The following is a 27,806-nucleotide window of genomic DNA, read 5'->3' on the forward strand; positions in this document are numbered from 1 at the left end:
GACGAAGCTTATGAAGCAGTCGTGCACGAGCTCGTCGGTTCGAGCGCTCGCGGGTAAAGCCGATGCCTGTAAAAGAGCTATCACGAGCCTTGCCTTCCCAACGGAAGCTAACTACGTTAAAACGATGACGACACTTCCGAAACTGCATGCTGCATGCGCAATGCATATTTATTTTACAATGAACATTGTGTTAATTATAATTCAATGAAATTGGTAACTTGTTTCAATTCGTTTTAGATCAACATTTCTTAATCTCAGCGGTGAATGATTATTGGAATATATCAGTGTAAGGATATATCAATGAAACATGTTGATTTATTCTCTTACTTAATATTTTATTGGTATTGAAAAATGCGTAAAGTAATATAGTACATGTTCCGTGACTGTAAAAGTTTTTAAATATTTAGAACGAGTTGAAATAATCACATAAAGAAAATATATCAATGTATTAATTGAAGCGAGTTGGGATAATTATGCAGCGACCATGTTAATCTTCTTCGTCGCTGATTATTACGCGAAATGACTTGGATCGCTCAGCTCGCACGTTAGACGGTTCCTCATCATCGCTAATTATTATGCGACCGCCATTTGCTTTGGTATCTTCACTCTTTAGCGATTCTGCCTCCTCGTCGCTGTCGAGTAATCGACGTTTCTTACTGGATGGTTTATCCGTATCGGAAGAATCGGATCTGTCTCTCTTTACATTATCTGCAAAAATACGCGATAATTTACGATTAATGTAATTCGCAAAGAATATCGATCGTTTTCATTTCTTATCAGCACACGTTACTGACCGTGCTCATCATTGATGTTCCTTTCGATTTCCATTTCGGATTCAGAGGAATCATCGAGCATCCTTGCTCGGTTTCTTATCCTGCTCGCAGTTTCTGAAATGTTAAATTATTGCGGGCATTATAGCTAACAATTAGATTAATTTGCCCCCGGTAAATGGAAGGAACTCAATCGTCGGTAAATTTGTGATAAAGCAATAGCAGCCCGCTTGCTGGCTTGAATAACAGAGGGCGAGAAAATGTCACCCTCGTGACCGTAGACAAAACTATATCAGTTAACAGCGACGTACCTCCACTCGTTTCTTTTGCAAGTTCCGTTTCATTTTTTTCTACTATTTTCGCTTCATCGTTTTTCTCTATAAGTTCCGCTTCATCGCTTTCTTCGCTAGCTGTCGAAAACTTTTTCGATTTTTGTGATGAACGAATTTTTGCATGTACTTCCGATTGTTCGGAAATTGATGGCTCCGGTTCTGAAAATGGTTCGTGATTTTCGCGTACGAAGAATAGTATATTTCAGCAGACGTTGCATAATAAACGATAACTTAAAAAAACTTTTGAAATTGAATAATGTCTAAGACAGTAAGGCATAAATTTTTGTCTCAATGTATTACTGATAAACTAATTGCTTATTTTCTTAAACAATTATGAAACTATTTCGTATTGTTAATCAAAATTAATTATACGCAATATAATCGAAGATTACATGTCTTTTCCTCATAAACTTATGTAACAACTATGAGAAAGAGCACACAGTTGTACTGACCTTTGGACACGAAGAACCTTTTCACATTTTCAAACACATCGACGTCGTCTTCGCTGTTGTCCAGCTTTTCATCGGTGTCGAAGTCATCTTTGTGCGACTCTGGTTGCGTTTCTGCAAAACGTTTCCGTAAACGATCTCCATTTGAAAGCCGCGGTCCGTTCGTGGGCCGGCACGACTGAATCACTTACCTTCGATGACAAATTCGCCGGCTAAAGCGTTTTCGATGAGTTTGCAGCGTTTCTGGATCGTCGTCGTAAGCATATTCGCCGGGATACGCCAATAAGATTCCTGGGCATCAGCCGGTGGCACAAATCCCATGGCACGCAGGAGCTTTTGAAAACTCGGTGAATCCATCGCGGCCGACGAGTAATCTGTCAGCGGTACCAAGGGTATGCCCTCGGAGCTCTCCTCGTCACGATCGTCCAGAACGTCTTGCAGGGATTCCTTGATCCATTCCAACGCTTCTCTCATCTCTGATTTATAGCGAGATTTGATTCCCCCCACAAAAAGTCGCCCGCATTAGTTTTTTTCTCTTTTCGCTACTGATTCGGCTTTGTTTGCTGATTAGGGCGTTTATACATTAGGTCTTGGCGTTATCACTTTGATAACGTGGATATTCGTAGCCGGATTAATATTCCGAATCAAGTTTTGTGTTTTTACATATTACCCGCTGGTATTATATGTAAATTTTATAGATCACAGCATTCGTTATTTGCATATCAGAAAATCGAGATAGATGGACAGCTAGATTAAATTGATTAATTTCGCGAAAGAGCACTTTTTACAAGCTCGCCTTACAATTCGCTAATGTTATTTGAGATGTCTTTTCAGGATTCGCGAAAGCCACAACTTGATCCGCTGACGCGCTCCCCCGATGAGATGACCTGAGAAGTTTTTCTGACAAGTCATTATTTCTTTTTTTTTCGCGTAATGGCTTCTGCAAATCATCGTCATCCTCCCTTTTCTACGGCGTGGAGAACATTTATCGTGCGTGAAGGGGACGAGAGATACGTTGCACGCGCCGCTCTAGCGACAAGTGCGCTTTCATTAATCACAAAAACGCGAGTGCACGTCGGGGAGGAAAACCGAGCGAGAGGACAGCGATACTCACCCCTGTCGATGACGTCCTTCAGGAGGCCGGATAATTGTGCATCCGTGTAAACGATCGTTGGTAGCTTCCGCCTGTTCCGTTGCTTCTTTTTCGTCGACTCGTTCCGCCGAGGCGCGCCGCCGCGCTTCGAGGATTTCCGAGTTTCTTCACCGTCTCCGTCGTCGGTGGCTGAACTTTCGTTCCCGTCAGAATTACTGGCAGCTTGCGTTTCCCACGACGATTTACCTTTGCGCACAATGCATGGAAACGATGTGAACCCTTCTCAAGCAAACGTTCATCAGCGTGCGTAAAGCATGCCAACGTAACATCGTGTGTGTGTGTACGTGCACGAGGTATTTCACGTAACGTTAAATAAATCTCAAGCGTCATACGTATGAAAGCACGTGCAAAATCTATGACACTGAACAATGAAGCTAAACTTGGCTATTCAACTCCCGCTTCAAAATTGTAAGTCCTGGATACAATTTTAGACATCAACGTTTATCACATATGTTTTTGTTACCTTCTAATAACAACTAAGTGTTCCTTTTAAAAATATATTATTAGACGTAATAGAAATGTTATGTATGTGCTCTTTGTATGGCAGAATTTATTCCACAAATTAATTGTTCTATCTATTACAGTAAATAATCGTATTTGCTAACGCAACAGTCCCATATGGACAGCGAAATTGCATCGAAACGCGGCATTGAGGGAACGTGTTATTCCAAAGACATATAAGGCGAGCCAAAACTTCTCGGCAATGCTTCATCTCACAGCTGTATATCTATGATATGAGCTATCTCAATGCATTGAATACAAATAAGGCAAGAGAGAGAGGAAAACAATATCTATGATAAATATGAAATTCCTCCCGGCGCCATAATAGGAAGCTAAGGCGAATGATATCGGTCCAAGAACAGCGAAAGTGCAGTTGGAATTCGCGCAGTAGCCAATATTAAATAACAAGATTGATATTCCGTGATGATATCGTAATGGACTTTGAATACGGAAATAAAAGGAGAACGTAAATATTATTTCCGGGTTTCCCGGAAAAGTTCGATGATGCAAATTTACTCGAGGGGCATAACGATGCACCATATTTGTATTAAATGCAAAACATGATTCTTTAGATCGTGCATATCTCTCTGACGTATTTAGATTGATAAATTAACATTTTTCTTATTCGCAGGTAAAACATTCCATCTTGAAATCAATACTCTACTCTAGCTCGATTCATTTTGCGATACAGTAAACTAGCACTCGTACGATCTAATGACGACGTGTTTTCACGAGCTCCGGAATCAGAGACCAGAATAATCCGCGTATAGCAGCAAAAATTCTCACAGAGTCGCGTTTGCACTATCTTCGAGGAATCGAGAGGAGGAAAACAGAAACGATCTTGCAAACATACGAGCAGACTTGTCTCCTTGGTAATATCGACGAAAGGTTTTTTTTCTCTTCGCGGTCCGTAAGAAACCGGGATAGGGGAGCGAGAAGAATCCTGTACAAATTGATCTTTGCTCCTTCTCGCTCCCACCCATTTGTTCTATCTAGCTCGCGTAGCTCCGCTCTCTTCGTTGAAAGCGAGTCGCTCTATGCAGTCGCCGGCAATCGCGTTACTAGAAGACTGATCGAATGGGAATAGTCGCGGAATCGGAGGATAGTAAGAAAGACAGATGCGAATGGAATGGGATGGGATTGGCCGGAACAAGGGGTCCTCCAGACCGGATCGTGATGAGGGAGGAAGAACGAATAGGTATACTCACCCTGGTTGCTTTTTCCGGCTCGCTTTTTGCGCAGCTCCTTGCGATCCCGCGCCAATCCTAATTCCAAAAGCTTCTCCTTGATCTTCGGTTTCGGTCGTTTTATTCTAAGACCGGTGAAAATCAAATCCACGGGATCTGTCGGGGAGAGACGTAGTGTAGTTTCGATTTTTATGGCGTCGTTGAAAAGCGGCACAGCGCGAATCATGGACGGAAGAAGGCCTCGTGAGAGAATCGGGCGCAGGCAAAGTCGAGACGAGATTGTCGGAGATTTCAAAGGGATTTCAACTTAGAATCAATTAATGCTCACGAAGAGACTCGCAAGTTTCCCCTCGCGGACGAAATGTATTTATACGTCAATTGGATAGCGCTCTTTACGGGCTTACCTACGACTTGACTTGACTTCTCGAGAGAGAGTATGGAATACGCTTTACACGTAAAGACGTAACGCTGATATTAATCCTGAATTGTTCGAGAATCTGTTAAGGCATAAATTTAATTTCACGAAATCGTCTCCCGCATGACTTGTTGCGGGATGCCCTTTGTCTTCGGTCGTTTGTCGTTATAGGGTTAACAATCACGGAGTAAAAATTAAAACACGCTGCAACAAAGCACCCTGCGGCGATTTTGGAGAGAAAGGCGAAGAAAAATGCCCTTGACATTTCGCGGACATCTGAGAATTACTTTCGGCGTGGAAGCGACTTCGGAGATTAAAAGTTATGGAGAGCGGCGAATTCGTATGAAAATGAAACAAGTTTTACAAGACTTCTCTGAAAACGTCTCTGTCAAGGGGGATATTATTCTTCGTTCGTCCCGACGGATTCGAAATTATTACTACAAGCAGCCAAGCGTATCCGATGTTCGGAGCTTAATTAAATCCTAGGAATCGTTCCGGTGTTAACGAATTCTCGCACGGGCATTCGCGAAATATTTCAACAGTTTCGGAACGCGCGAACCGACTAGAATTAATACTGAAATTTACAGCGAATTTCTATCAAGGAAATTTATATCGAGAATTGGGTTAAGGCCACTTTTCGCGCGTACATAATTTCTGGATAAATTATATAGTAAATTACAAAATGACAGTTATATATATATACATATATACTGCAGTGCCGCCAAAATCTCATGAAATTTGTATTACTGCCATCGCACTGTTGTACACTTCACTGTTTGTTTCATTTATCCATAATTAATATTGCAATTAATTTTCATAATAATTTAAAGACATTAAGAATTAAAACACGAACGCACACAAAATGAAGGAAGCGCCGAAGACAATCAACTGAGCAAATTCATATTTAAAAAAAAGAAGTTTAAAAAAGATTAGGAAGTCGCATATTTCTAATAAGAGAGAAAAATGGAAGAAGAGTAGGAGAGAAAGAGCGAGAATAAATTTTTAAAATTACCGTCATCGTCTTTGAGCTGTGTCCAAAGTTCCGTAAGCTGGGCGATTTCTTCCTCAGACCATTCCTTAGGCAACCTCTTTTGTACCTCAGCTCGCACACCCTAATTAATTGCGAGATTTAAGAAAATGTGTCGTACCGCGAGCATTGTTCATGATGAAAAAACTTGGCGGATATTTTAAATTTACTAAAAAAACTGCCGCAAACATGATTATGTTTATCGTACATTCATCAAGAAAATTTACAACAGCACCGATAAAAGTCAATTACGTTAGCACGAGTTACCTTATACAAAATGTAGCAACTATACATTTGCATTTAACATTAACTCATAACCGGAAATATTTAATAATTAATAATACTGATATATTAATAATACACTGATGCAGTATCTCTACATATATAGATTAGCGTCCAGCTATCTATTTTCTATCATTTTCTCGGAAACTGTAATATTTTGTGCGCGCGTAATCTCCAGGATTTATGAGAACAAAGCATCCCGCGTAATTTCTGAAAAGCCAGTTTCTAAGACAGTAGGCGTATTTAAAAAAAAGGAGGAAGCTCGGGATTGCTCGTTTTCCAGCGATTACGTTCTACCCTCGACGAAACGAGGCTCCTATGACCGCCCTTAAATGGCCGCCGGAGCAATATCGCGCGACTTCCACTAAATGAATGTCAAATGAACACTCGGCCGTAGTTTGCGCGCTTCGACTGGTCTCTCCGTTCTCGGAGAGACGAAACGTACTCACGCATGAAATTATTTAAATGAAACGCTTCCGCGACTAAGCCTTCCCTCCCGGAAGACCTCGCGAAGGAATCGATAATACGTCGGAGGAAACGTTTCCGCCGACGTAGCCACCCTCCTCGCCGGTGGCTGCACGCTTATGATTAATAGCAAATTAAGATCCGGTCGAGGGAGGAGAAACGAATAATTTTCTTTTTTTTCCCTCCGCGGTCTCGCGACCGGCTAACAACGCCGGCCATTATCAAAGGATTAATCATATTCCGCGCGCCGGTTTTTTAAACGAAATAATTACTTACGTCGGGCTCAAACACGATGTAATTTTAGTAAACAACTGAGGGATGTGTACTTTGAATAAAAATAGCAGACAGCGCTAGTCAGCGTTTTGTTTTAAAGTAATTACCGGCAGGTGCTGGCGTCAAAACCGCTGACGTCTTTCAAGAGAACGAAATTTTTTGCTGAATCTCTTACGACGCGTTTCCTCTGCAAAAAGCGCAGCGGAATAAGATCCCGGTATTGTGTATTGTGCATCGCTTATCCTCGGCCACGCTTCGTTTTTTTTCTCCCTCTTGTTAGGAGCTTCCCTACAAACTCAATTAATTTCAAGTTTTAAATAAGCCGGTAACTAGTTAGTAACTCTTCTGCCGCAATAAGAAGCTTGATTAACCCATTCCCATGCTTTATCACCGTATTGCACCGTGTATTTTTACCAGGCTACAGCCAGCTATAACGGACAGAGGAGCGCTTCCGAACTTAGCAGCATTAATATTACTCCTTAAAGATTTAAGCTAACGTTTTAACGTTAACAATTTACAAAACGGAATAACGTAGCTTTAATTCCAAGAATTAATTAAACACAGACATATCTGAGATCATGATCCTGTTGCGACATAAATTCCTCTAATTTGCATCGTGAGATTTCGCAAGGATTAAATGCTACATTGCACATCTACCTTTTAATCCGTGCTCGCTCCGTTCGAGCAAAAGTTATAGAACGCCCGCTTGTAACACGCACATTTACAGTTTAACAAATATAATACAACGGCAGCACCCGAGTCACGTTCCCTCCGCGTTTTCTCCGTACCCTGAGGGGCGATGTAAATGTTTATACGTATGTCGTAGGGCAGAAGGCAAACAAAACGATAGCTTTTCGTGTCTCAAGGAGGCGTCGGTTTTAGGGCCGCAAGTTGACGAGGGAGAGACGCACAGATATTTCCATGCTCGGGGAAAGAAACTGCCGACTGCTACGAAGAACACGCAGCTCACGTCGGCGGCAACCTCGCTACGACGCAAGCATAGGAGCAGAAAGTGGGCAGAAAGAGAAACGGTTAAAGGGGGATGGGGTGAACTCACCCCGTAGGTATTGTCTCCCGAGAATTTACAGTTCCTGTAGCAATTCCCGGCTCCATTTTTTGCATATGCTCACCCCGTCAGCGGAGGCAGTCTAGAAACTTATTCTCGAGGCTGAGTGGAGGGTCCTACCCTCCTCCCTTCCTCTTTCCCGCCCTTCTGAGATCCTCGTAAATCATCGATCTTGTCAGGCGAGGCACAACGGGAATTGCCGGTCGGGGGTGCAATGTATGGACCGATATGTTCTTTTTTCAGCATTGGCGCGAAAACGGAAATCTTTTTTCGGGTTGTTTCGTCACTTTTACGAAGAAATCTGACAGCTTAAGGTGCGTAGAAAAAATTACCATCGGAATAAATTCAAGATCGTTCGATTATCTTGGTCCAAAAAATCAAAAGTGTAACTGACCTTAGAATTGACGATCAGGCACATCTCCTTGAGCTTCTTGATGATGCTGCGTCGCGTTCTGTTCTCGTTGATGATATGCTCCAACAACCAGTCGATCAAGTCTATGAATTTGCAACGACGTTGCAATTATGGCAACATACAACGCAATAACAAGTAATGTAGCACTACATATGTCTGGGCAATTTTTTCCATTCATCCATATTTTTCAAATATTTTCAGATATTCAAGATACTCGAGTGATAAATTTTGTTATTGATTTACAGATTGATAACAAAATACTGGAAATATATATATATCAAACGTCCGCTTGTGTTTCTCGTATCTTTGTCTCGTGCGTTATACCATACATAAAGCTATACACTCTGCGTATAAAGCAGAGCGTTTTCTCGCACTGAGCGGCACTAATCTGTCGAATCCAACGATACAGGCATGGGAGATTCTGCCACGAGAGATGAACGATGTAAAAGAGTTTACCTTGCGGGTATTTGTTAGTCTGATGCTCCATAAAGAGGGTTCGCAGCTCGTCTTCCTCCACCTCCGTCCAGACCGCCCGCGAAACTTTCTTGTTACCCGTTTCCGCGTTGTAGCCATCCACGATTTCTATCGCGTCACGGGAGGTCTTCCAAAAGAGCAGCTCCATGTACGACTTCCGGTTCTTCTGAGCGACTTCGGTGAAACGGCGGATTATGAAGACTGCGAACTTTTCGAGCTCCTAAAGAATGAATCGATTTTTCGCTGCTCGACGAGTCCACTTCCGTGGGCCATTAAGCTCGATACAAGGATGCAATAAAAGCGCGGCGGTGGAATTTATCGCGTGGCATAAGAAAGGACAGGGAGGGATTTTTATCGTTGAGCGAGAAACAGTAAGGTCTTATCTATGCTTTTATGTGCAAAGGCCGATAGCGTTGCATTGTTAAGAAGAGTTAAATATCCGATCAAGAAGCGTATTAGATTAAGCAACATTAGATGTGCAAGCATATGACGTCGACGGTTATAAAGTATATGATGTTGATGATTTTTCGTAAAGAAATGAGTTAATACAATATATATATCGTAATCGTAATTAATCACGTAATTTCGTTCTGCAATTTACATTACCTTATGTACAGGATCCTTTGATTCGAGAATTTTTTGAAAAGTTCGAAATATGGACGCCTGGAATATCATGCCGGGCATTTTGCAATCCCAGGCAATTCGATGCAGCATTTTGACTACGTAGTGATTTACCTCCGCCGTATTATTCTCGAATTGTTGCAGTAACAGTGCCGCAGCTTTAATGACCTTCACGTTGGCGAACCTTCGAATGAGACGGCGCATTTAACAAAGGCATTGCCTCCTTATATTCTATTGTATATAGAGAAAGTGTCTTGATCCTGTGACTAATTGGGACTTCTGCTTAACAAATCACGTCAAAAGTCTCATTGTCAGATATGCAAACGGATAATAAAAGCTTCTTAGCTTCCGTTTGATTTTAAGCGAATCTTAATAAAATCTTACTTTAAAGCATAGGTATGTATTAAAATAATTAATATTTGAAAGCAAGTCGTCAAAAAGAAATACGACAAAAGATTGCCTCAATCCAATGATGAAAAGGTTTGGAACACCTCGTATTATCGCTCTATTCATATCGTACCTTTGTAAAAATTCATCCAATTTAAAATCGGTCTCCTGGAAAACAGTTCCCTGTTCTTCTTCCTCATCATCCTCGTCTTCCTCCTCATCTATTAAAGAGACCATTATGTATACGCTACATAAGTAAGCTAAACGTCAAAATCGCATTGAAAGATTTAATATCTACCTGCTTCATGACTTTTAGAATTCTCGACATCGCCGTCCGTATTTAATGCTTGTTGATTGGGGAGCTCATCCTCCACTACTAAAAATAAGTAAAATAAAATAAAGTTATAAATGACACAGAATAATGTGTCATATGACAAAAATATTATATGACACGTTTAAAGAATATATGCCATTGGTTTAAAAAAATTCTTATTAGGTTTTCGATGTAAAACAAGAGCTGTACGTTTTATATAGAACGAGAAAACGTTACACGTTAAATTGAATTGCTTTATTATTAATCGACGGATGATCTACTTTTTCAAGTTGAAACATTCATATTTTTACTACATGCGAGATCTAAGAGAAGTAGTGATTTTGATATGTAAAACGGAATACATAAGTACCCGTTAAAAGTACATCGGTGAAGCATTTTGAATCATCGCGAGAAGTTTTCCCCGAGCGAGTTGTTGCTCCAACTAAAGAAAGCTTTCTACCGTCCGAAGAATTCAGTTTGCCCAAGTGACGGTGACGGTGGTGCTATTTCAGCTTAAAGTTTTAATTGTCTCTTCTCCGCGGTCTGCTCAACTCGAAACAGTAATTCGAGATAAAATAAAGCGCTCGCCCGACCCGCGGTATTTTTATCTCGGATTTTTAAATGCTTCATCCGTTGATGTATTAAAAGCGTTAAAAAGAAACTTTTGCTTTGCCAGCGTGGAGAGTATCTAGTACGATTGCAGTCTTTCGACAAATTCCTTGACGGACTTTTCTTTAGTTCTTACAGAAATTTTCCCGCTTCTGAACGGCTATACAGTACATTTCACAATGGATGAAAATTCTTACGGAAGAATGTTAAGGCAGATCTATCGTTCATTTGACACTGTACATTTATTAACGTTCGTAGGCTACAGTTTTAATAAAATGTTTCTTCTATCATATTATTCTTACACACAACTGTTTTTTCCGTAAAGAAACTTTTTCTTCTCAATTTTTCTCTTTTGCAAGATTTGTCGTGAAACTGTTGTACTAAGGAAAACCTCTGGCTGCGTAAAAGTATTTATCGATTCACTTCTTGTGTCGCTTCGTGAGAAGAAGAAAGTTGTCTCAGGACTTCTTAAACATAATTCGGTTCAACGGAGAGGAAAGGAAAGTGACTCGTTTCGTAGTTATAGAAATCAGGCATCTCCAAATACCTCCGGAAGAATCGTTAACGCGAGAGTTATCGGTTCTCACACAGCGAAGGAGTTTTGTCCATGCTTGCAGCAGCTCATTGTGTTCAAGTATCGATCGCTCTCGGAATTTCTCCAGGATACATTCCCACGCACAATATATTCTACGTGGGTGCGTACGTGTGCGTATGCGCGCACCCTGAAAAGCAGATCGGTAGAGCAGCACGTGGCACGGTCACACGAGCTCGTTAAATTCACATTTCAATTCTTGTTTCACGCGTAAAGCACATATAAACACGCATATCACAGAGTCCTCTTACACGTTCAGTAAATTAATCAATCATTTGTTATTACTTGTGTTATTTGTTATTATTGTTCGCGAAAAGTAAGAAAAGAGTCATATTTCAGTTTTGTTTCGAAATATAGAGGGTAATTCCACAATACGTGAATAGTTTCGACGGGCGAATTCGCTGACCAATTTGCAGTCGATTTTTCCTTTGCCCTGCAACTGGTTTTTTTTAACCGTAACGAAAAATAGTTGCACGCTGTAGTTAAATTATTCTGTATTTGTGCAGAGTTTTAAGTTTTTCGAATTTTCAGGTTGCCAAACTTTCCTCGTTAGTTACCCCGCTATCGAGTTTTCACGTCAAACATTTTCATTACATCGAGATAAATAGACGCCGTACAAACTAATACCGTATAATTAAAATAACAAGCGTCGCGCGGAGAGAGGGATGATTGTTATTGTTAAATTTCAATTTAATAAAAAACTTTAAAAAGCCGAAAAATAATGATTAATCAAGTTTCTCTACGGAATATAGAATGAGATATTAGATTACTTAATTCGAAACAGGCTCGCAACGGGCATCGGCCATTGAAAATTTCAATGCGGGCTCGAATACTCGAGTCCTTGAAATATGTAATCTGATATAAATTCGCGCTCGTGGAAACGAAGACATGCTCGGACAGGCGATAGGTCCATAATCATGATTGTAAATTAATTTGATCGACGGCGCGTAACATCCGGATAGCAATCTCTTGTTAGACTCGAGATTGCGACGCTGCTCCTTGCCATTAAATTAGGCATTATCGCGGGCGCGAAGACGGAGGGGAGGGCACATTATGCGATTGTATTACCTAGGTAATAAGTGTTGTCTAACGTACATAGAGTAGCTGGGTAAATGGGGTTGCAGGTGGTATATCAGAAGTTGGGCGGTTGAAAATAATAGGGACGAGGTATAGGAGGAGACAAGGATAGGAAGGGCATGGCGGAGGATAGGAGTGGATGGGTTTATCAAGGCTGAGACCAAAAGCCCCGCTACGCTACCTCGATGTAATTTGTGAAGAGATAATAACCGTCGTCTATAGGAGTACCGTCGCGGTGTGTTGGAGGATTTTCTTTTTATTTATATTACGTATTGCATTTAAAAAAGGCAGTCTCCGACGGAATTAAAGTCCGTACCTGTGAGCGATTTTTGCGAGACCGCCAGTGAACGATAAGCGTCTCCATCCTGGGACGATCGAAAATTGAATGCCACTAAGAAGAGATCACATTCTCATTCTAATAATACTTGATATCACAATTACTACCTTCCTTGCAGCATTATTACTTTTGCATAATATTCAACCGCAAAGTGAAACCATGATCTCTCTCTCTCTCTCTCTCTCTCTATTTCTCTCTTATATTTCTCTTATCCGCTTTATTAATAGTAATGACTTTCCTCATGAAAAGTACAAAGTTGATAGTAGACCGGAATGGAAAATTAAAAGGTAAAGTTTTGCAACGATGGGCGTAAACTAACTTCCTCGATAGAACGGAAGTTTCAAATTTAAAAGGCGCGCAAACCAGTCTCGTAAACCGTGCTTACTTGCAGTTTGATAGGACTCGTAACCTACTGGAATGGATCAATTCACGCGGAGTAAGTTAAACCTGAATCTGACAAAGGGCTGCCATTTCAATGTATCACCGGTTCACGACGAATTCATCATTGTGAAGAGATTTCACGTCCCAAGGATTTACGGTGGCGTGAAAATCGCGGAAATTGTAACCTTGATAACCCGCATCTCGTTTCTCTCTCGCACGGAAATCCACTGATATTTTTGAACGAGGGAATATCCACGGACAGCGTTCATTTTTCCGTGATTTCGAGAAAAGGGAAAAGGAAGGATGCTGACATTTCCTCGGTCTTATCCTGCATCACGTTCACTTGTTTCGTCGTACTCGCCGCGCTTAGATCGCTGAGGCAGAAAAAATTGTGACGATAGTTGAAAAAGGAGCACAGCAAAAGAACGACAGAAGGAGAGAGAGAGAGAGAGAGAGAGAGAGAGAGAGAGAGAGCAAACATCTTGTTCCCGCGAGAAAAAATGCATTTGAAGTTATTAATATTTAATTTCCATTAAATATTAATGCAGAGTGATAATTGGTTCTCCATGTATTCCGTAAGGTGGAAATTTTTAACTTTATTCCTCCGGAAGACACGATTTTTGCGTAAAGCACCCTTCCTCCAGCGATCGTCGTAAATGTACTGCGCACTCGTAAACCCGTCACTGATAAATCTCGATTAAGTTAGGTATGCAGAGTCATGAAAATTGCACGATTCTCCAAATAAAATATCATGTTCTCTGCGAACGAAAAATCCAGCAACAGCAAGATCGCCCTGATGGTAGTTCTCTTATGGACCAGGAACACATATACACACATCTGCGAGATGTATGTATATGTGTATTGTCCATTACGACGGTTACTTCGCCATACGTGCCGAGGCACGGAAAAACTAACGATTGAAGAGGCCAATGACCGGGTCAAAGGGGAGGAAATCCGCTTTGCGTCTAACGGCCGCATACGAGATAGCAACAAGAAATCAGTCAAAGGGGAGGCAGCAGCCTGTGAGGTGTTTATAGCGGTTTGATGCCGTAGACCTAAACCGAACCCACACCCGCGCAGATCCCCAGCAACCCTCCCGAATCCGTCTGCTCCTTCGACTCAATCTGCTCATGGTTCGACACAGTGCTCGCTCGAAATTTCGGTATTCAACGATCGTCACAGTCCGGCACTACTATTAGGCCGGTAACTACTTATTCAAACCGGATCGCTCGAAACGCCCACCTTTCTCGGCGGTTGTTGTTACCGCGATCACGTCCTCGCGGGGCCTGGGATCTCACCCTCTCACGATCTTCCGCTCGCGCCGCCACCCCATTCCTGACCCAGCCTTTTTCTGTAACGATGCAGCTCGGATCTCTCCTTTCTCCTTTGCCTTTCGCTCTTTTCCTTCCATGCCTTGTTCTCTTTCTCCTTTCTTCCCTGCTCCCAACTGCTGTCGTTGTTTAGGTGCAATTTTATTGTGCCCCTAGGATTCGTTGGCGCACTCCCGGAAGCGGCATGACGTACGCCAAGCCATTCCTGGACAGGAGGAATGGCGGACCAGATCGCAAACACGGCTTCAGACTACGGTATCTCCTGCGCATTTTGAGGGGCCGATTCCTCTCGTGGCGAGGAATAAAAAAGGGAGAGGAAAAAGAGAAGTCGCTAGCAAGAGCTCGGATTTCAAATCACGAACGTTTACGCGCTACCATTTGTCATCGTGCAATGCACTCGCTAAATCTTCTTTTAATTGTCAATTATCTCAATTATTTATGACATAGTTTGTAAGACAGAAAGATATTCGAGTAGCCTTAGAAACTGTAGTTTGCAAATGTAATGTAATTTTAAATGTAAAATGGAAAACTTCGTAAAGTCTTTTAAGCGTAATGCAATGAGTATCGAAGGAGAGAGACACGGAAATCAACTAGGGAATGAATTTTTTTGTCTTTTGTAGGAATTCTTGTATTGCAGCTCCAAGCTCTCATTCTACTGATTCGTAAACCTGGCGGAAAATTAGGATAGCTAGGAGGCACGCCGGCACGCCGGCACGCACAACAAGAGCAGAGCCGCCTATTAATTATTTATAGTAATGTGATATTGATCCGTCTGGCTACCTTCCACCGGACTGACCGCCAGTGTACCTCATACATGTACTATTTCAACATCTCCGAAACGTGTATGCGCTAGTAATATTAGTACTTCAGCGGTACGTATGGTCATCCATTATTAAAGCGACTTAACTGTTTGGATAAACACTAGGTTTATCGATCATTTCACGGGTTTAACAGCCAGAATAACGTGCAGTGTTATGACTATCAAATGGCGGAAATTAGATATAAATAATGATTTTATTTGATGTTCATTTTATTTGATTCAAATTGACTTGTTCAGTCGGTTATTGCAATCGACATCGAATTTGTCATTTTAATCTTATTTCTAAGCGAAAACGTGTTTGACATCTGTCTCTCGCAACGTCAGTATTTCCAAGGAATTATTTAGCTCAATCGATGATAAAAAAAATTTTATGTCCCGATATTGGGATTCTGCAATCTGATTATTTCATTTTCTTTTTACGAGAAACATGCTTATTATACTGACAAGTAAACAAAATTCTCGCGCAAATAGGGTGATACAGGCGACACTGAAATTCTAAAAGGAAGCTTCACATTTGTACTTTTTAAGCAATCTGAAGTCGATTTTCTGACGTTGCATTTGCTTCGCGCTTCGAATCGTGACTTTCATTTCTGTTGTTGCAGGTGCGCTTTATCGTCGAATGTTTTTACATGAAAAGCGTTAGTAAAAGCACCCGGGATTACGGCAAGTGATTTTAACGAGGACGTTTCTGCTACTATACATAGCCGCTAAGTAATCATACGACGTTGCGAAGTCCCCTTTCGCTTTTATCTCGAATTAAAACCTCAGACGGCACACACCGAATTGGTACGTCAGTGATGCCGTTTATACAGCAACTTTCCTACGTTTCCTTTGCGTCCGAATCACCATAACATTTTTTAAATATATCTCGAATAATGTAACTACCATTTTTTATCTATTACTTATCATTAATGAATAGTTTTTCTTTGTTTTATTATAAATTAAAATATATTTATATAATATAAAGTTGATATATATAAAGTTGATATTGTATACTTTTTATGCTGATTTAAAGCAGAGAAATGTTCGCCAATGAAACTTGATCCTATTAAAAATGTCTTGTTATACATATATATGTAATCAGTTGTTACTTTTATTAATATTAATTAGCTTAATTTAACTTATTACTATTCTTATAGTTATTATTACTATTATCTATATATTTTTGTTTCATTTATACATACACGTATTTTTATAATAGATACATGTGTTTTTCTTCTAAATGCTCTGAAAATGTCACAGTAAATTGAAAGTTGGCAGTTCAACGAGACCGCGACATATTCTAAAGTCAGATCGTCAAAATTAGCGCAGCATGTAGAAGAGCATGTCAGGTTTTCACAATTTGCATGACAGTTTTCAGTTACTAATGAGATATTTCAGCGGCTTGATATAGACATGGAACTAGACGGAAAATAAGCCCACGAGAGAAAGAGAGAGAGAAATAAATACCCAAGAAATACTCGATAGCGAAGTCCTGCAACCTAGTCTCTTGTCTTTTCCCGTATTTCGATAATGACCATGGCGTGTCGTGCCGTTGGTCGTAGGAATTTCCTGAAAGCCTCTTTACGACTTCTTGTGTGTTTACTACTGTATTAACAGCGATTTGCGGTCGTTTCGCGGCGGCAGATTAATTTCTGCGACGCGTCATTTTTCTCTATTAAGAAGAGATTCACGGGAGGATTCTTACATGCCGTCGATGAGGTACATGCTTGTGTATACTTGGCTGTTTATGTTACGTTGTTAAAAACATGTTTCACGGTAGCACTGCGTACATTCTGCACACTGCGCTCCAAAAGGTAATGCAAACAAGAAAAACGAAATTTTATGTATTATTTCAGCATTAGTAACAAACATGAACATACGTGTGTGATTTGGTTACAAAATTGACACAAGCGTGATACATACAGGCACGAGTGCAAACACATGTCATCGTTTTTCAACAACTGCAAAAAGTCATTAACATGAGTGTTGATCATCGCGAATGCTGGTTTCCCGGAATTTTATAACTTTTGGCTCGTCACTTTTTTGAAGTGGACGATGCGATATGTGCAGGATGACGGAAATAAAGTGCTGGAAATAATTAACGTATGTTTTCCCCTCGATACCGGAACCGACACCTAGCGATATACATGTACATATATGTCGCAAAAGTTATGAAATAAAAAAGTATTATCCATTTGCCATTGTCAATTTGCACATATCTCTTTCATGGGCTATTACGAATCAAAAAACATTTTCGGGATCGCTAATGAAACATGCAATTTTCACGTTAATTAAAAACTTTGCGGGAACTCAAACATTCACGAACGCGCATTGTTAAAAATGCTCCTCGTTATCCTTTATTACGAGAACGTCGGCGAATATTCATTTCATTCCTCGTACATTCGATATGATCACTGCGCTGCAACTGCACCCTCTTTTCCGCGTCATATAGCGCACGATAAGAAATAAGAAATAATACTATTTCCGCGACAAACATATGGCTAACGACCGTTGACACATAGCAATCAAGAATAGCGCAATTTTCACGCTACGTAAAAGAGTTTCCGCGCAACTTCTTGTAGCATACGCATTTCCAGCGCAAGCGAGTGGATAAGCAGGGTCCGTGATAAATCGACACCCCGGAGAGGTGTCAGAGTGTATTCGTCTCATACGCGCGGCAGGAAAGAGACGAAAGCAAAGCAGGAAAGGAGGAAGCGAGAGAACTGATTACGCCTGCATGGCGTTTTATGTTGACGAAGGTAATTTCATCGGCGACACTCGTCCTAGTTAGTTCTGGAATCGTTCCAAAGAATAGGTGTCCGATAATATGATTTTAGTAACATGAAATAGCCGCCGTTATAGTGAGTGCACGGAAATGAACTCCGGGCCAAATCTAAGTGCCACAATAAAGAGCGCCGCATTTGGCAAGGGTAGTTTCTTTTTTCCGCGCTTTTATGAGTCGAGTTAATGTATCTCTCAGGGAAAATACAAATTTAGCGCGTTGCGCAACTTTTTCTCTTGCACATGAAATATCGATCACATTCTATGCTTCATCTTGGATGTTTCATTAATTGAACAATGAAGAAACTACAGTTCTCGTCGATCACCAAAGCGAATTGCGATTTACAACGCATTCACCTCGAGTGCAACAGTAGCAGCCATAAATCACGCGCGATGAGCGTATCTTTAATTCTTCTCGATTCAGCGTACGATTGGCAGACTCGTAGGCTCAGCAAATAAAGCGCGCTCCTGCCGCTACAGGAGAACAGTTTCCGTCTGAAAACCGTCGGAACGTAGAATGGACAAGCAGTTGCCGCGTAACCTCGATCACTTGGAGAGACTATCGAGTTACGGCGAGGCTTCTCGTGTCCAGCATAATCCTCCGCCAAATCCTGATACTGTATGCCGAACGTAAAAGGGGTCTCTGCGGTGTCGCGGTTCCAGGGTACGGGCAAGGGGTGAAATTGACCGCCGTCGTTGCCACTTGAGGACCGCCCGGCAATTACGAGGTATCCCTACGGCCCATTGCTATTGCTGGCTGTAGGTTGGCGTCGCCTGGTTGGTTGCCCGGTTGTCTGCTCATGGATATACATGCCTCAGCATTGTTCCTGCAGTGCCACCTTCCAGACCCCCGATGCCACCTCTCCTTTCACCCCAGTCTGCTCCTTCGTCTCTCTTTCACCCTCGCGGTGATCCCCAACCCGTCTCTCTTTCCCGCCCTTTCTCGACGTGTTCTATGTCCAATGTTCTAAATCACGGCTATCTCTCGGCTTAACTAACAATGCGCTCAGCGACACCGCGCTCGTGCTCGTTCGCCTGCTTATTATCTTCGGACCTGCTTTATCTACGCCCGCATAAATGGAAAATTTTCATTGCGTCGTGCCCGCGCGGATCCTCGTTCTCCCGGGGTTGTTAGCTACAATGCTAACTCGCGGGAGATGGCCATCCAGCAGCACAGGGTTGCGTCATCACCGAAGATGCGCTTTTCTCATTTGGATCGTTTCGCGAGGTGATGACGAGCGATTCAATCTACAAATTAGCCCGCTCCAGATGTGAAGGATATGAGCGAAGAGCTTGATAAGGTATATCCCTCGTGACCCCCAGTAAAAGAGAGTTCAACTTGGATAATTTATTACGTATCATAAATTTTCACGATTATTAAATTTATCTAGGTGCTGCAATTCATTTGCGTACAATTTTCCACTGAACGTACTACGGAGAGCTTATCGAGCTTTTTCCCGCAGCGGTATATAGCGATGATTTCCAGCAAGGGAGACTGTTTGGCCGAAATGATAATACTTCGTGAGAAACAAGATTCTGTTCGCTCGGAAAGAATTCTGTACTCAACATCTTTCTGGATATTTTGAGGAGACCGAGGTTTAAGGGGTGCCTATAATAATATTCGGTATAACAGCTTGATAATAAGATTTTACGATATCGTAAATATCATCCCTTTATATAAAACAACGTAATAACGTGGTAGGTAGAAAGCGAGCTTTGTAGGGGGATCGCGTCCCGCACGGTATACGAGCCACGGTAGACAAAGAACACACTCGCATACAAGACGTACTACAACGAGATTACCTGCTTATCCGTGCCCAGCTCCCGGCAGCTACTAACCAACACGACATAGATCTCCGAGTACCCCATATACTTACGCCAACCGAATTCACCCTAAACAGCGTGCAACGCTTGGTAGACTAAATCGGGAATGTTACGTACTTGAAATGTTAGATAAACTTTACGAGCATTTTGTATCTGTCATACACGCACGTATGCACGTATGCATGAGTACGGATGAGCAACATCTGCAGTGCATGCGGTAATTACAAAATTGTCAAAATTCGCGACGTTTACTGGGCGACAGAACTGGCTAATAACGACATTCGAGAGAATTTCATTCAATTTATTATATTGAACAATCAGAGACCGTAGTATTCCGTCGAGCGATACGCGCAAAATAACTGTAAGCATAATTGTCGCTTATACGATATCAATGCCCGTTTTATTCCGCTCATTAGTTTAAATAATAGCGGCGTTTCTATGGTGACCGACGCATTTTCCCAGCATTGGGCGTGTGATATTGTTAATTACGTCGCTTTAATAACAGTCGTTACCTGCCGGTCATTTAAATTATTTGCGACGATTCCCTTCTCTCTTTCCGAGCGATCCAGAATAATAAATGAAATATTACGATTATCAGTTATATAATAATGACAAAGTTGGATGACACAAAATGCGCTTAATATTCTCAGTCAATCGAACGTACGAATAAATAATGAAGAAACGGCCGATAGGTCCATGAACGAAACCGTTATACATCACGATGGAATACAGGGCACCCAAGAAAGTCCGAGCTACGAGTAACGTACGTTTTCGTCGAGTTCCTCAGACAAGAACAAATAACGTCGATCCCATCGCGGTGAATCCAAGTCGAACGGGGTTTACCATGCCGGCAAATGGCTGATGGATAAAACTACTCAGGCCGCCGTCGTAGATCAAGGAGACGTTCCCGAGTGGAAGACGGTTTGGATAAAAGGCTCCTAACAGGCCTTTAGGACACGGTTACCCCACGACCTGTAAAAGAAAACGCGAGGCGGGGCATCGCCGAAAGCCACTTCAACGACTTGCCATCGCTTCCGGGCACTGAACCCTCCAGATTCACGTCCATGCATCTTTTATGAACATCCCGCTCGGCGCGTCCCAAATATTTGTGAAATCTCGTAATCGCATCGAGCAATCGTTTTCTTGCGTTCTTCTTAAATGTTGAATATAATCTTGTCGTTAAGACGATACTCGGTACAAGTATCGAGTCTGTTAAATAATACTGGATTTTAATTTTATAATAATTCTCGGTAATTTATAAAACAAGTATATCTGTTTGCATAACGAAATGATTACGGCGCGGCACGATAACAGGTCGATGAGATGATTTATCATTTTGTTAAATTAACAAACCGTTTCCGGTACACAATACGGCCACGTCGTATGTTACCTGCATACCTGCATTTGCATCATTTCGCACGCAATGTTTCATGTGGTATACACATTTAATTATTGACGCTTTTAGCCGTCAAACATGCAGCATGACTAATGAAACGATAAGTACGCCGAGAATTCAATCGACCATGACTTCCAGCTGCGTCAATTTGAGTTTTGCCTTCGTGGGCCACGTTGCAAATGAATTGTTATTAATTGTTGTGATTGATCGGCGAAATACCGCAACAATCGGCGTGTCATGCTTCCGTGACAAAATATCGATTCGCGCTAATAAATGCTGGAGTTTTTGGTTACATTATTTTTTATGGTCTGCGGTTACGTTCCGATTCAGTCAACTGTAAAAATTGTAGACAACTATGTATATAAAAAGACGTCCGTTATAAATATTCTGTCAAGTTTAATATATTTTCAGTTTTAAAAGAAGATTTAATGTACATAATACATATGATTATTATTATTTTATATATATATACATGTATATATATATAGTTTTAAAAGATAGCAGAGAATATCAATTTATAATCTACAGTATGTACCGAAGTCATTCGACACTTTTCTACTTTGTATTCCGGCTCAATCTCTGACTCAATCGCGTCGCGAAAACGTGCCGATAAATTTTTATTGCTATTTTATGATGATAACATCGCGCGGATCTTGGTGAACCGATCCGTTTTAGTATAATGGCATCATAAATCACATTTTGCGATAACTAGACAGTATCGTCCCGTCGCTCTCGATGTAATTGGCAATATCACGCTGATGGATTTTTGTCTACAGTGGCATATTGTCAATTTCGACCTAATTTTCTAATTTTCTATCATGTTTGAACAGTGTTTGAACATTTATAACAGATTTATAAGGGGTATCATAGAGACGGAGAAGTTTTTTATGTGTACAAGTATCGGAATTTTATTTCAAAGCGCGAGACGTTCAAATTGAACATAATTAAATCCGTCCTTTCAAGAAGATCATAACTTTGCTTTATTCTATTTTTTTCCGTTTTAGTAAAAAATGTATTCCGTCATAGAAACTGTGCCATTAGAGCAAACTCATTAATTCACGCAGAAAGGATTTAAAGTCAGAGTAAAACAAGATTCTTGTGTAGCTTCGAAGTTCCTAGTCCCTGTTGAGAAGACAATGACTCATGCTCAATCTGCAAAAAGTAGAAACGGGAGGAAGGAAACAAGATCATTAAAGGAGAACGAGGAAAGTTTTTTCTCACGGAGAAGTTTTAATTAATCTTAAACTATAAATTACGTTATGTGCATTTTGATCCTCTGCGTTTTAATATAATACGCGAAAGGACATATAATACGCATGGAAATACTGCTGGCATCATTTTGTCCAATATTATTAATTAGATCCACACTGTCTTTTCATATTCAAACAGATTACGATGAAATTGCATGTATTTGCACAAGGCATCTTGATTATAGATCATTTTCAATTCGGTGCCGGGGCGAAAGTTTACAATAACGAAGCGTCGGAACACACACATTTCATGATAAAGTTAAATCCGTCTCGATATCCGGGACGAATTTTATTTGAAAACCATTCCATATGTAGCAATTTAACTCTCCAGCGCGCGATATCACCATTTTGAGCCAACTGCTTCGACGTTTGTAATCACGGGCGGTAAAGCGTACACCCGGTCGATCGTTTTAAAATACATTTTATTTACGATATCACCTCGCGACTTTCATTACCAGGGTCGACTGAATTTTTTTATTGCGATTGTACGAAATTTTATTTATTGGCAAAATGCTGCCGTATTACGAGTACGCTCTTTTTTTATGCAGAGCGTACTCGTTTTTTTACTGATGCTCGTTAAATCGGATTACGGCTATCATTGCTGAGCGTAGAATTTAATCCGCCGCAGGTTTACACAGCTGCGCTTAATCAGTTTTCCTTTTTTTTCGGTGAATACATTCGCGTTTAAGCAGCATAAGTGAATCGCCCGCTCGTTGATATAACGAGAGCTCTGTACATAGTGCCGCAGACGGTCATACGCACAAGGACTGTTTTATTTGTCGAAGCTCTTATTTTAAATCGATTTATGGCGTTTTGAGATGCGGCACAGCTTATTTTCTTGCCGCGAATGCACACCATATCGATTCGTAGCGATTGAATAACGCCATATTTACGGTAACGATAAAAATATGAACGGCTATTTTTTTGCAGTTGAATAATAAAGATGTAACATGTAATCTTTGTTGATTTGAATCTAAAATATGATTCTTTTCTGACAATTTTTGTATAACTTCCCTTGCAAGTTTTCTTTTTCTGATTTCACCCAAAATTTAATATGGACCATAAAATTAATCTGTTGAAATATGAACGCGCGATATACGTTTCCGTATTCTGTTGACGTAAAATTAGAGTAAATAATTAATTACCTTCAGGTATGCAGAAATGATATAAATAACTATAACGATAAATGCAATTTACCGTTACCTCGCGATAAATCTATTTGTCATTCAGCTAATTAAAATCATTCATTTAAAGCATGTTAAAGTCAAATACTCAATAATTATGTATATAATTAATATATTTGATATTTAAATATACATCCCCATCAGATCGTGTTCTATATACGTGTGACATACTAAAGTAATTTCGCTTATCTGCGTTTCAAGAAGATTCCATTTTAAGACAATCAAACTCTTTTAGACATGCAACCATCAATTAAGATTTTTTCACTTCTTTCTTTTCGCCCAAAATATATTGAGCATCTGCTTGGTTTCCAAACTAAAGAAAAAGTTCTGACATAATTCTTTACATCTTTATCAACCAATACCGTCGCGAGATGGTAATTAAATCAGTGTTCGAGGTCGGAAATCGACTAACCGGCGAACCGACGACAACGATCATCAACAGGGGGCTATTTGCGTTGAGAATTACGTAGCAGCCTTTGCCATTGTGATGCAAAGTGTCCAGTGCGAAGTCGAGGGTGATCCAGGTATGTACGTGCGTGTTATGTTCGTGTTCATGCATGTGCGTGCGAGTGTGTGCGATTAATATGCGTAGAGTGGTACACGGGTTCTGCTCAGTATGCGGGACATCATCGCCTCTATGATAGTATGATTGTCGGGCTACTCGTGGCTCAATCTAACGTTCTCGTGTTCTCCACGGCTTCTCTCTCTCTTCTTCTGTTTCTCTCGGCTCTCGCCCCCTCTGTCTCTTTCGTTCCTTCTCCCCTTGCTCTTGTTCTCCTATTTCGCTCCACGGTCCTTGTTCCTCCAACTTTCCCGCTCGTGACTGACCCTGTCTTTTCCCTTTTCTCGCGAACGAAGGACGGTAGTCAAACCCATCCGACTAATCCCACGAGAATTCCACTCCACATCCCTTATCAGTATTCAATGCCCCTAAAACTGCTTTTTGACAGGGCCACGACCTCGAGAATTCTATTTTATAACTCGATTCCAGCTTCACCGGAAAACTGTAGGCAGCATGACCATGCGCGCAACGCGAACGGGAAAGCGAAAATAAAATGTTTTCTCTGTCTTCATGGATTAGATATAAGTTGATAGGAGAAGGAACTTTAAAATTGCTCGCACTGGATATTCGTGTGCGGACATAATATTCGGAATATAGAAAATTATGTCGAAAAGTGTATTCTTAACTATTTCAGTAATATAGTTGTTCACTATATTATTAGTTGTTCACTATATTCACTATAATATTCGAAAGCTTGTGAAAAGATCGTAACAATAATTGCATTTAACGAATCCGAAACATTTCGAAAACAATTTCAGCTATCGGTATCAACAAGACTGTTCTCTATTTCTAAAAAAAACCGTGTTTTGAATTTTTTTACCCATATAAATGCTTTTCCAATCACGAACAATGTGTATCTTTCATGCTTTGAAAAGATATATGTATGAAACGCGATCGCAATGTGTTAGTGATCCCTGGCACTCTGTTAAACTTTCGGAATATCATTTATTCAAGGTGCTTACTAAGCTAATTAATTTTTGCACAACACCGTCGAACCTGTCGATAAATAAATGATGACGGGAATGTCAATATGCTTTGCAATCAGGGAGGGTAATAAGTTGATATTAATTTGCAAGCGAAAAACACTAGGGGCGGTATCGAATTTTATAAAATCAAGTCGCAAGCCAAACAACATCGACTCGAGTGAGATCGCTTCGGTTTAATTCATTTAAATGCTTTATCGTGCCGGCTAGGCGAAACAGAATGGCGGCTGGTGAATCGGACCATTTATTCCGCAGACCACGATGAACCATTCTGTCCCATCCCATGCTTCAGTTGCTCGCAACCAGCTCGCAAACCTCCACTCACATCCCGTACCAGCTCTTGTATATGTGAGTTGCTTCCTGATGCTGCAATGACAATTTGTAACGAGAACGTATACACATGCGTGCATAGACATGCGCGCGTGTGAGAATCGACTGAAAATTTAAACGTGAGCGAACGCAAACGTACAGAGAAACCGATAGCATTATCCTAATTAATAAATTCAATGTGATAATCGTTTATTTTGGAACGTCATTCGAATATTGATAGCTAATGTGCCCTGTTTATTAATATCGTTTGATAATATCGATGTAGTTAATGCATTAGTACGTTAACGGGAAGTGATTTTGCCACAAAATCGCGGACCTCGGCATAAACTTGTCTCCCGCTTTTATTGGAGGTAATATTCGATTCTGGAATACATGACTTTAATGAAGATTTATGGAAACTCGAATAACAAATGACCGATGTTCAATGCGAAATGCGATAAGATAAAATTTAAGAAAAATTAGTGTAAAAATTGCTTGATATAAAATGTTAAATCAGTAATACAGAATACATGACGAAAAAATTTAATATTATTTTTAATGAGATCATGAAAATATATTTTACAATTTAGGCTAATTTTATTTGTTATTCGATTGAAGAATTTTCTTTTGCGTCAATTTTCACAGGCGAAAGAAATCAAAAGATCACCAGAGAAGCGATTTGATTCGCGATTAAGAAACCTGCTATCCGGGAACGTGAGCTGTTCATCATGACCTATCCAAGAAAAAGCAAAAAGATGTAAGATTAGAAGGACACGAGAATGCACCTTCCGTGCTCTTTCGATCAAAAAATTCGTGATCGTTTGAAGACGGAGCGTGCGACACGTGATATCTTCTGCTTGAGAAAGTTACCAAGAAATTTTCAATACGGAATCCAGTGCGGCAAACAGTTATAGAAATCTTATAAAGGGATGCCAAGTTCCTAGCAATAATACATGGAAATATCTTACACGTAAAGGCGATAAAGAATTAATCTTTTAAAGGATCCATTTTACCACGTAACAGCTAAAGTTCCGAAAAAACGGCGAGTTAAAACGGGCACGATAAAAAGCGTACGCTTTGCAAGCGGCGGGCGGCGGTGATTCATTCGGGCACCGCATGCGTAATAAATTTATATCAAATTTGAATTAAAGATACGCGGTGCACACGCATAGCAAAAGGACAATATGTTTATATATAGATCGCGATGCTTTCTACGCGCATGTCACATACGTAACGTATTCGATCATACGGCATGCCTTTTCGTGTCGTGCGTGCAAGTGCACTCCTGCGCGCGGTCCTAGTATAAATAAATAATTGCAATACCGGAATTTCCAGGTGTGGATGGCCCTGGGTTTTCCTAGCGCGACGTTGCCGAGTAACGTGCCACGCTCTTGAATATTTCAAGATACAACTGGCACGACCTCCACATGAATTCTTACGGTCCGTCAACGGCGCTCAAGAAGACTTTAAAGAAACACACGAGAGAACCGTGAGGTGCGCCCAAGCGATCGCGATTTAAGGCACGACGCGCTGCAACGTTTTCGGAATGCACACGTCGTAAGAAATCGGTTACGGGGTAAACGTGTCAGGAAAATAACAATGCTTCCATTCGTACGTAAAACCCCTATAGCATGGAGAAAAATATCCTTTGCAGAATTTTCAAGAATGATATTTTCAAACGTTGGAGAAACAGCTGAATTTTATATAGATGTTTACGATGCTTTGCGCGTCGTTGGCCATGTCAGCATGAAACCACATGCACAAACCTATGACGACTAGTATTAAAACAGCAGCGACAGTTAAAGGAGTTTATAAAATTTTCGCTTTAGTTAGACACCATCGCGATCCGGCTTTAATAAAAGCTCGAGGCGAAAGAGAACATTCCTCCACTGCTATCGAACGTTCGAAATAGTTCACGCACTTGGCCGCGATAATGAGCTTTTAATGAGAACGCGATCGGTTATGATCATGGCGAAAAGTTGCCGTAATTACTGATGCGTACGCCTGAATAGAGTTTAATGAAAAGCAATATCGCGAAAATTCGATAGACTTCCGGGGATGCGGCCTCACGCCGCCAAGAAGCGAGGCGAGAGAAATATTGATGAAGGCTGGCCACCGCAATGGGGCGGCGAAGTAGTTTCCGAGTTTGTAAATATGGTTCTTAATAGCTCCAAAGTTTTATGCCGTTAATAATATGAGAAACATGGTATCACGAATTTATACGATATTAGAAGCATGAGGAAAGAAAATTGCAATAATGC

At 40.8% G+C, this 27,806-nt stretch overlaps 1 protein-coding gene across 4 annotated transcripts in view; it reads right to left on the reverse strand.

Moving 5' to 3' along the window:
- Positions 1-314: 314 nt before the first annotated feature.
- The window catches only part of LOC105277421 (protein timeless homolog), a 95,855-nt gene continuing 68,363 nt past the window's right edge, over positions 315-27,806 (reverse strand). For 2 of the 4 annotated variants that reach the window (XM_011335774.3, XM_011335775.3), the window contains exons 16-28: positions 10,113-10,190; positions 9,948-10,035; positions 9,413-9,611; positions 8,789-9,026; positions 8,315-8,415; positions 5,820-5,919; positions 4,414-4,548; positions 2,666-2,890; positions 1,743-2,027; positions 1,555-1,665; positions 1,082-1,261; positions 795-887; positions 315-708 (exon numbers count right to left, since the gene is read on the reverse strand). In XM_011335774.3, coding sequence (XP_011334076.2) covers positions 488-708; positions 795-887; positions 1,082-1,261; positions 1,555-1,665; positions 1,743-2,027; positions 2,666-2,890; positions 4,414-4,548; positions 5,820-5,919; positions 8,315-8,415; positions 8,789-9,026; positions 9,413-9,611; positions 9,948-10,035; positions 10,113-10,190 — 2,054 coding nt within the window. In that variant the 3' untranslated portion in view covers positions 315-487. The remainder of the gene's footprint in view (positions 709-794; positions 888-1,081; positions 1,262-1,554; positions 1,666-1,742; positions 2,028-2,665; positions 2,891-4,413; positions 4,549-5,819; positions 5,920-8,314; positions 8,416-8,788; positions 9,027-9,412; positions 9,612-9,947; positions 10,036-10,112; positions 10,191-27,806) is intronic. The other 2 variants (XM_020031046.2, XM_020031047.2) reach the window with 2 other exon arrangements.

Source organism: Ooceraea biroi, chromosome 3 (genome assembly GCF_003672135.1).
Source record: "Ooceraea biroi isolate clonal line C1 chromosome 3, Obir_v5.4, whole genome shotgun sequence".
In the NCBI taxonomy this organism is placed as follows: Eukaryota; Metazoa; Arthropoda; class Insecta; order Hymenoptera; family Formicidae; genus Ooceraea; species Ooceraea biroi.